The sequence below is a fragment of the Ascaphus truei genome, chromosome 20 (assembly GCF_040206685.1).
Source record: "Ascaphus truei isolate aAscTru1 chromosome 20, aAscTru1.hap1, whole genome shotgun sequence".
In the NCBI taxonomy this organism is placed as follows: domain Eukaryota; kingdom Metazoa; phylum Chordata; class Amphibia; order Anura; family Ascaphidae; genus Ascaphus; species Ascaphus truei.
The window spans coordinates 22,815,535-22,825,905 of NC_134502.1; the positions used below are offsets into that span (position 1 = coordinate 22,815,535).

The 10,371-nt window shown below is 45.8% G+C and overlaps 1 protein-coding gene across 1 annotated transcript in view; it reads left to right on the forward strand.

Moving 5' to 3' along the window:
- Positions 1 to 10,060, forward strand: part of ICAM4 (intercellular adhesion molecule 4 (Landsteiner-Wiener blood group)) — a 15,310-nt gene extending 5,250 nt beyond the window's left edge. Inside the window, exons 3-5 of the mRNA XM_075577419.1 lie at positions 619 to 903; positions 4,575 to 4,838; positions 8,264 to 10,060. Coding sequence (XP_075433534.1) covers positions 619 to 903; positions 4,575 to 4,838; positions 8,264 to 8,370 — 656 coding nt within the window. The 3' untranslated portion in view covers positions 8,371 to 10,060. The remainder of the gene's footprint in view (positions 1 to 618; positions 904 to 4,574; positions 4,839 to 8,263) is intronic.
- The last annotated feature ends 311 nt before the right edge of the window (positions 10,061 to 10,371 follow it).

Here is a 10,371-nt window from a genome sequence, read left to right on the forward strand (position 1 = left end):
AAAGGGTCAGTCCCACGTAGGGCAAAGTGACCTAATGACAGGAACGTGTTTAATGGGTTAAAGGGTCAGTCCCACGTAGGGGCAAAGTGACCTAATGACAGGGACGTGTGTAATGGGTTAAAGGGTCAGTCCCACAGAGGAGCAAAGTGACCTAATGACAGGGATGTGTGTAATGGGTTAAAGGGTCAGTCCCACGTAGGGGCAAAGTGACCTAATGACAGGAGCATGTGTAATGGGTTAAAGGGTCAGTCCCACGTAGGGGCAAAGTGACCTAATGACAGGGATGTGTGTAATGGGTTAAAGGGTCAGTCCCACGTAGGGGCAAAGTGACCTAATGACAGGGACGTGTGTAATGGGTTAAACTGGGTCAGTCCCACGTAGGAGCAAAGTGACCTAATGACAGGAGCATGTGTAATGGGTTAAAGGGTCAGTCCCATGTAGGGGCAAAGTGACCTAATGACAGGAGCATGTGTAATGGGTTAAAGGGTCAGTCCCATGTAGGGGCAAAGTGACCTAATGACAGGGACGTGTGTAATGGGTTAAAGGGTCAGTCCCATGTAGGGGCAAAGTGACCTAATGATATGAGACATGTTTAATTGTTGGTTTCCTAATTTGCAGCATTGTCCTCTCCACGGATCCATATGAAGGAGGTGATGGTTGCTCAGTTGGACGAGCAAATTCTCTGCAACGTATCCAGCCTGGTGGCTGGTTCTACTCCCTCAGATCTCAACGTGACGCTGAGCAGGGGAAGCCTTGTGCTGAACCGGAGCAGGGGAGCGTCCGTAGAGTATAACCTGAGGGTCGCCCCTGAACACCACAAGATGGAGCTGTTATGTGAGGCTGAGCTGAGAGTCCGGGAGCAGAGTTTCTCACAAAGGACATCGGCCGTGCTACAGGTCCAGTGTGAGTTAGCCAGGATACGTACCTCACATTTGATAGGAGAAGCAGTGGCTCAGTGAGTAAAGACACAGACTCTGGCACTGAGTTTGAAGCAGGGGAGCCTGGTTCAATTCCCGGTGTCGGCTCCTTGTGACCTTGTCCAAGTCACTTTATCTCCCTGTGCCTCAGGCATCAAAAACATAGATTGAAAGCTCCACGGGGCAGGGACCTGCGCCTGCAAAATGTCTCTGTAAAGTGCAACGTAAAACCAGCAGCGCTATACAAGAACAAATTATTATTAATTAATTATTATGTGCTTATGCAATTATTATTATTATATGTGCTTTTGCAATTATTATTATTATTATTATTATTATATGTGCTTATGCAATTATTATTATTATTATATGTGCTTATGCAATTATTATTATTATTGTTATATGTGCTTATGCAATTATTATTATTATATGTGCTTATGCAATTATTATTATTATTATATGTGCGTATGCAATTATTATTATTATTATTATTATTATATGTGCTTAAAATAATAATAATAATAATAATTGCATAAGCACATATAATAATAATAATAATTGCAAAAGCACATATAATAATATTAATAATTGCAAAAGCACATATAATAATAATTGCAAAAGCACATATAATAATAATAATTGCAAAAGCACATATAATAATAATAATAATAATAATAATAATTGCGTAAGCACATATAATAATAATAATTTCATAAGCACATACAATAATTGCAAAAGCACATATAATAATAATAATTGCAAAAGCACATATAGTAATAGTAATAATAATAATTGCATACGCACATATAATAATAATAATAATAATTGCATAAGCACATATAATAATAATAATAATTGCATAAGCACATATAATAATAATAATAATTGCATAAGCACATATAATAATAATTGCATAAGCACATATAATAATAATAATAATTGCATAAGCACATATAATAATAATAATTGCATAAGCACATATAATTATAATAATTGCATAAGCACATATAATAATAATAATAATAATAATTGCATAAGCACATATAATTATAATAATTGCATAAGCACATATAATAATAATAATAATAATAATTGCATAAGCACATATAATTATAATAATTGCATAAGCACATATAATAATAATAATAATAATAATAATAATTGCATAAGCACATATAATAATAATAATAATAATAATTGCATATGTGCTTTTGCAATTATTATTATTATATGTGCTTTTGCAATTATTATTATTATTGTATGTGCTTATGCAATTATCATCATCATCCGCCACTTCACTGCTGGATGAAGCCTTCCCAATGATCTTCGGTTACAGCCTCTTCTCCACGTCCACGTCTCCACATTTTCTGATTTTATCCTCCCATCTTACTTTGGGTCGTCGTCTTGATCTTTTCATTTCCCTGGGAATCCAGTCTCATACCATTTTTGTCCTACCTTATGTAGGTGTGTGTGTCTATATATGATGAGATACACACATTTACATAATTACATAGTAGACGAGGTTGAAAAAAAATACATATGCTCGTCAAGTTCCACCTATGCTAAATTTAGACGACAGATACTTTATCCTATATTTGTATTTACAGTATATCGATCCAGAGGAAAGCAACCCCCCCCCTCCCCATGAAACATCTAATAATATCTCATAAGGGGAAAATAAATTCCTTCCTGACTCCAAAAATCGGATGAATCCCTGGATCAACACCCATCCCATGTTTACTTATTTGGTATATCCCTGTATGCCCTTCCTTTCTAAAAAATGTCCAATTTTTTTTGAACATATCTATTGTATCTGCCATCACAGTCTCCATGGGTAATGAATCCCACATTGTAACTGCCCATACTGTAAATAACCCTTTCCTTTTGTTGCTGGTGAAATCTCCTTTCCTCCAAACCTCAAGGGATGACCCTGAGTCTTTTGTACTGCCCGTGGGATGAATAGTTCTTTTGAAAGCTCCTTGTACTGTCCCCGAATATATTTGTATATCCCCTCTCAGACACCTTTTTTTTAACGTAAACAAATCTAAATTAGCTAGCCTCTCCTCATAAGGCTGCGCGTATAGCGCCGGCGACGTCACGCTGCGGTCGCTGGAAAAATCAAATTGACTTGACTTCCAGCGACCGAGCCGTCGCTCCATCGCGTCGCGCTTACTATAAGCGCAAGCGACAGCGGCAATGCATTTGTTTTGGCCCGACCTCGCGTCGCTGTCGTCGGCGCTATACGCGCGGCCTTAGTCACACCTTCCATTCCCTTTATTACTTTGGTTGCTCTTCTTTGTACTTTTTCTAGTCCATAATGTACGTTTTTATGGAGTGGGGTACTACCTGTCCAATATTACCCTATTTGCCTGATAAATATAAGGCGACCCCCTCATTGCAGTGGAATTGTTTGTTAGACAGGAAACGCCAGAAGGAGGAGGTAATATACGGTATTTGCAGCATCCTTACTGTATTTCGGTCCCTTTAAAAAGAGGCGATCCAAGCAGGCAATTGTTTTTTGCTTTAAAAAAATATATATATATGAACACAGTCTTGAAGCAGGGGGTCTTCGGAGCTGAACGCCATTAATTCCAGCTCCAGGGACCCCCGGCTTCCCGAGATACAGCCCTCCGAAGGGGCCGCCGGGTAGCCACTCCAGAGTATGTCTGCTTCTCAGAGCTCCCGGGCCCTGCGGACCAATAGGAAGCCGTGACGACATCCGGTGCGGGATTCCTATTGGCTCCCGTGACGCTGGAGATGTGAACTAGCAGGAGAAGACCAGCAACCCCTTCGCAGCTCTGTATCTCCGGGAGCGAGGGTGGCGGGGGGTGGGGGGGCTTGGGATTGGTTCTTTAATAAGTCCCTAACAAGCGTGCATGCAGTATATTAATTTGCTCTTTGGTGTCAGGATGGGTGGGCCTGAGCAGTGGAATGGATCCTTACTCCTACTGGGGGATCCCAATAAATCCCCAGTGGGCCCCCCTGACAGCAGGGGAGAGCCAGGACTGGTGTTGCCGGCTGGCCAGGCCTCCTTCCTAAGCTGAGTTCCCCTCTCCCTCAGTGCCGTCTTAACGCATGGGCATGCTGGCCAGTTGCCCGGGGGCACCCACGAGCATAGGGGCCCCATGCTAATCTATGCACAGACCAGAATTTAACACTCATTTTCCGATCGCCCGCCTCAACATTGAAATCTCCCGCTAACTCGGTAGAAGGAGACAAATTACGACTTGTAGCGGAGAGTTGGCGGGGCCCAGTGCACTGCTTTGCCCGGGGGGGGCCTATAATGCTGTTAAGAAGGCCCTGCTCTCCCTCACCTCTGGGACAGGGTCCAGCAATCAGCCGTGTACCACTCCCCTCCGCTCAATACCCACAGGCATCCCCCGCTCACTCAACACCTGCAGGCTCCCCACTCACACACAACATCCACAGGTGCACCCCAACAGCCACAGTCCCCCCCCCTTCCTCAACAACCGCAGTGGGTGTTCAGAAAGTGGACCCTACAGTCTGGGTCCTTGCTGGGCCTTAGATACCCCAGTCTGACACTGACAGAAGGTGTCACAAGGTTGAGTGCATGATAAAAAAACAAACAAAAAAAACACTCCTGATCGCCACGCCATTGAAATCGCCGCTGCAGCAAATGTCCTTGTGTGGTTTCAGATGGCCCGACCGACGTCGGCGTCACCTCTGACCGGCGATCGTTTGCGATTGGAGACAACATCACAGTGAGATGTTCTGGGGACAGTAACCCCCCCGCGGAGTACGCCTGGAACTTCCCTGCCGACGGGAGCGCGGAACTCGCCGCCGACGGGCGTTCCCTGGTGGTCCGCTCGGCCACGGAGAGAGACATCGGAACGTACGAGTGCATCGTGGGTAACTCCCTGGGGAGGAACCGGTCCCACGTCGTAATTCTGCTCTCGAAAGGTGGGTGCTTTTTCCCGACAGACGGGAAGCCCGGTTAGCAATTTGCCAGTCTTGCGTGAGGAGCTGTGATTGGCTGCGCTCCACCCTCCCACTTCAACGGGGTGTCTTAAACATGTGGGTTATGGACCCAATCCAATCTGGTGATTTGCAATTATTATTATTTTTTTCACATAGGATTGAAGCAGGGGGTCTCTGGAGCTGAACCCCAGCTCTGGGGACCCCCTGCTTTCGGAGATACAGTCCCCTGTAGGGTGGGTACTGGTCGCCGCTTGCCTAGCAGGGTTCACGTAATGGGCGGCGTTTCACAGCTCCCGCGCCCTACGGCCAATGGGAAGCCGTGATGTCATCCGGTGCGGGCTTCCTATTGGCCCACGTGATGCGGGACCTTTAAACTTTGCCGAAATACCGGCGCCCCCCTTTGTATCTCAGGAAGCATGGGGTCAACGAAGCTGGGACTAATGGGGTTCAGTTCTGAAGACCCCCAGTTTCAAAACGGTGTTAAAAAAAATGTGCAAATCCAATACATAATATATGCATAGCCAATCACGCCACCTCATGCAAAACCGCAAATGCAACAGTAATTTAAAAAAAAAAGCACGAATTTCTCCTTTAAATCCCTAAAACTGTCTATTAAAATCCAGCTCCTTTCCACCCCCTCCCCTGTAACCAAATGCTCCCTGTCACGTGGACAAGATGTCACAATGTTGCTACGTCGATGACATTATTTGTGGTACAGGAAGCTCCGGGCGTCACAGACATCAGTGTAATGTCACAAAGCTTCCAGCTGTCCTCATATAACAGGAACAGAGTGGCAGCACTCCGCACCTGAATCGCTCCTCCCACAATTTACCAGGGTAACAGCTAGGAGGCCCTACATGGGATCCACACGTCCGCCATTTTGTTTTTTTGCCTCAAAAATTAGAGGTCTTCCCCGTCGCCCCCACCTTCTTCAATACACTGGTCGAGGTCTGTAATTCTGTCATTCATCTGTGTATTCGCAGCTCGCACATGAGAGTACCACGTTTTCGGGGGGGGGAGGGGTGGTGAGGGGGGTTAAACCCTTTTGTCTGTGTCACAGACCGTCAATAACACAACGTCACACATTACAAAATATACAACCAGATATGAAGTCCCGCCAATTATTTCTAAGGCTGGGGCCAAGGTACCACAGACCGTGAGGAGGCGTCCGCAAGATGAGCGATCAGACTGCCTTAATGCGGTGTTTGCGTCCATGCGGCGTTCGTGCGTGCGGAAGCGCGCGCGCGTTGCGCAAGAAATCAGTTCAAACTGATTTCTTGGTGCGACAGGCCGGTCACGCCCCTAAGCCCATCCACCATGGCAAGGGAAAGCACCCGCTTCACGCGGGTCACTGCACAGCCTCTGCGCGGGAGGTGAAGGCACCATGGCCCCCAGCCTGAGGCTGCGTCCACACTGCCGCTGGGCGCGCGACACGTTTGCTTCAGTGAATCTAAATCTGCACGGCCACGCTCACGCAACGCGCGCTCGTGCACGGGCACGTACGCTTTCCCAAGCTCGGCGCTGGGGGGGAGACAAAGAAAATTGATTTTGAAGCGCACTCAACAGCAGTCAATGCTCACACACAGCCACACACACACAGCCACGATCCACGCCCCCCCCCCCCCGCTTGCGCTTGCACAATTATTGCAGGACACCCGGCGCTCATGCTTGGGGAGTTGGTGATGTCACCGCTCTCAAGCATGAGCGCGCTCAGCGGCAGCGTGGCCGCAGCCTAACAGGTCAGCGGGATATTAGCAGAGAAGAATTAAGCAGGTCTTCATATCTTTAACAGCGTCTGTGTCTCTTTCACCGCGGGGACTCGCCGGGACTCCAACCTATTAATAAACAATAGAAGTAACGCGAAAATGTCATCGTAAGGTTGTCATAGCCTCTACCTTAACAAATACATCGTGGGAAGCCTACGATGACCCTAGCCTAGATTCAAAGTAATAATGCTGTGTCAATTTATAACTTATGTATGTATTTGATTAACACACACATTCCCAGGTAGCTCAAACTCCCACACCCACCACATCATGAATATATTTTTATGCCAAAAAGAGAGCTACTGAGCGTGGCAAATGTATACAACAGAAGACAGGGGGTGCCCAATGCTACATCCAATTGACAAAACATATATGGTAATAAGTATAAAGTTTAAATACTTCAATAATAATAATAATTACTTGGTTATTTAGTTAAAGCCTTTGGCCAAAGCGTCGTAAGCCTGCATACCACGTCAAGGTATAACCAAATTAATGCAGGTCCTACTGTACAATGTGAACCCTTCCTGTTACCTCTGTATGAGGGGAAAGAACCATAGTATATCCTGTGCTTTGCAGCAATGTGAAAAGACCTCTCAAGTTATAAAGGTGAGGAGGAGTGAGCTCTGGGGGGAGGTGCCACCTACCTCCAAACAACTGTTACCAGTCAGAAATTCCAAAAAAATATTATTATTATTGAAGTATTTAAACTTTATACTTATTACTTTATATGTTTTGTCAATTGGATGTAGCATTGGGCACCCCTGTCTTTTATGTATGTATGTATATCGTTATTTATATAGCGCCAAAAGTGTACTCAGCGCTTCACAAAGAATACAGCACAGGGAATTAAAATGATACAATAAGCGCAGCAAAATCAGACAATAGGAAAGGAAATCCCTGCCCTGAAGAGCTTACACTCTAAGCGGTACGATGGGAGACTTACAGAGGAGGTGGCAGCCGCCCAGCAGAGAGACGCAGAACACTGAACATGGCGGCTCTCCTTTCCGAGTCTATTCAGCAGCGATGTAGCCCCCCCAGTGTTACACGTCTCTCTGCTGCTGGATCATTCAGTCCCCATGGTCTCTTCCTGCTACATAGGGAGAGCTGAACGTTCTGTGACATCACACTCACGTCTATGACACATGTTAGGGACATCACAGGGCAACGCTGTTTCATTTTTCTTTTTTAAGCATTTATTAAGGGTTGAAAGGGTTAATATGCTTAAAAAAAATAGTTATAAAAATGGGTCAAAAATGTAGGTTACACAGTTACACAGTTACATAGTAGATGAGGTTGAAGAAAGACGTGCGCTCATCAAGTTCAACCTATGATGCATTTGGACGACAGATACTTTATCCTATATCCGTACTTACAGTATATTGATCCAGAGGAAGGCAAACCGAAACCCCAGTGACAATCATCCACTGATATCTCATAAGGGGAAAAAGAAATTCCTTCCTGACTCCAAGAATTGGGGTGTTTTAGATGGGGGAGGGGAGAGGAACAAGTGCATTCCCTAAATGTTTTAGGGTGTCGCCCGCCTTTTAACTCTTTGCCTGCCAGAGAGGCATCTTAAAGAGAAAGTGTTTTTTTTTGAATGATGGCCAATGTAACGTCCTCACTGTTGTGTTTCCATAACAGGACCTGGGGGCGGGCCACCGGCCTGGGCGGTGGCTCTTATCGTGGCGGCCGGCGTGGCATCCGGTGTGGTTCTTGTGGCTCTTTCCTTTCGATTCCTGCGCCGGTGAAGTGGCGGACGGAGATGCGGGTGGAGATACACCGGAGAAACGTAAGAAAATCCCATGGAGAAATGGAAAATAGCTACATTGGGACTTTTTTTTAAGAAGTATCTTTCATGCAGCAGAAAATGTAATGACGCCTGGGGAAAGACGCTCATACTCACTGCCATCTGCTGAAGGTGACACCCACATAGGGTCGCCAGGTGTCCAGTGTTGAACCGGACTGTACTGTATTTGGACACAAATGAGAGGCAATACTGGGCATTTGTGTGTATACATATTACTCGACCTCTCTGCAGCGTTTGATACTGTGTGGACCACCCTCTTCTCCTCCACATTCTCCATACTCTTGGTATTCGTAACAAAGCTCTATCCTGGATCTCCTCTTACCTCTTCCATCGTACTTTCAGTGTCTCTTCTGCTAACACCTCCTCCTCCTCTATCGATCTCTCTGTAGGGGTACCCCAGGGCTCTGTCCTGGGACCTCTCCTCTTTTCTCTGTACACACTTTTCTAGGTGACCTAATCCCATCTTTGGGTTTAAATATCACCTCTATGCTGATGACACACAAATTTACTTTTCAACCCCTGACCTTACACCTGCTGTACAGACCAAAGTTTCTGAATGTCTCTCTGCGATATCATCCTGGATGGCCCTCCGCCGCCTTAAACTCAACATGGCTAAAACAGAGCTCCTCATACTTCCTCCCAAACCTGGCCCTACAACCTCCTTCCACATTACTGTTGGAAGTACCATCGTTCACCCAGTAGCCCAAACACGCTGCCTAGGGGTCACACTCGACTCCTCTCTCACATTCTCTGCCCCATCTTACATCTCAGCCCTAATTTCTCGCTATGCACCATCCCGACTCTTGCTTTCTGCTCAAGGATGTCTTCTCTCTACCTCCTTTGTAACTAAAGCCCTCTCCCGCCTTAAACCTTTCTCACTGACTGCCCCTCACCTCTGGAATGCCCTTCCCCTCGATATCCGACTAGCACCCTCTCTATCCTCCTTTAAGACTCACCTTAAGACACACTTGCTTAACGAAGCATATGAGTAGCTCTGTGGCTAATACTATACAGATGATACATAAAGCTTGGCCCCCTGCAGATGCACTTACCAGAACTCCCTCCTACTGTCTCTGTACGTTCTCCTTACCTACCAATTAGATTGTAAGCTCTTCGGAGCAGGGACTCCTCTTCCGAAATGTTACTTTTATATCTGAAGCACTTCTTCCCTTTATGTGTTGTTTGTATTATTTGTTATTTATGATTGTCATGTGTATTTCTACTGTGAAGCGCTATGTACATTAATTGCGCTATGTAAGTAAAGATACATACATACATACCGGTATTACCTCTCTGGGCGTGTATGTGTATACCGGTATTACCTCTCTGGGAGTGTATGTGTATACCGGTATTACCTCTCTGGGCGTGTATGTGTATACCGGTATTACCTCTCTGGACATAGTGACCTGACCGGCTTGGGGGGGAAGCGGTATTTCCCCTGAGCAGGGATAGAGCAGGGCTGCTGCTAGGGGGCTGGGTAGCTTCCTCCATCCTGATTGACTGCTGCTAAGTAATGCAGCCAATCAGGAGAAGGTGTCAGCAGCCTTAGTGTCAGGCCAAGGAGAGGAGGAAACAGCATGGAGCAGAGAGCGGTGGGAGGGGTGTGTTTGTGTGTTGTTTTATTAAATATTCTGACTATATTTTAAAATACCCCTAATAAAGGTTAATTATTAATCAATGTATTACTACAAATTAATTGTATATGTGCGCAGCATACAAAGACCTATTTTATTTTGTTATTTATCTCTATATATTCCTGTTTTGCACCTCTGCAACAAATACTGGGAATCTATCATATTGTGACGCTTGTGCTCCCACGCACAAGCCAAGACAAGGAGGGGGACCCGATAGCGAGGTGGGGACGCTGCAGGAGACTCGAGATAAGGGACTAGTTGCCGCGCAGCTGGGGAGTGGTGCACGTAGTCACGTGAGCGCGCCGCGC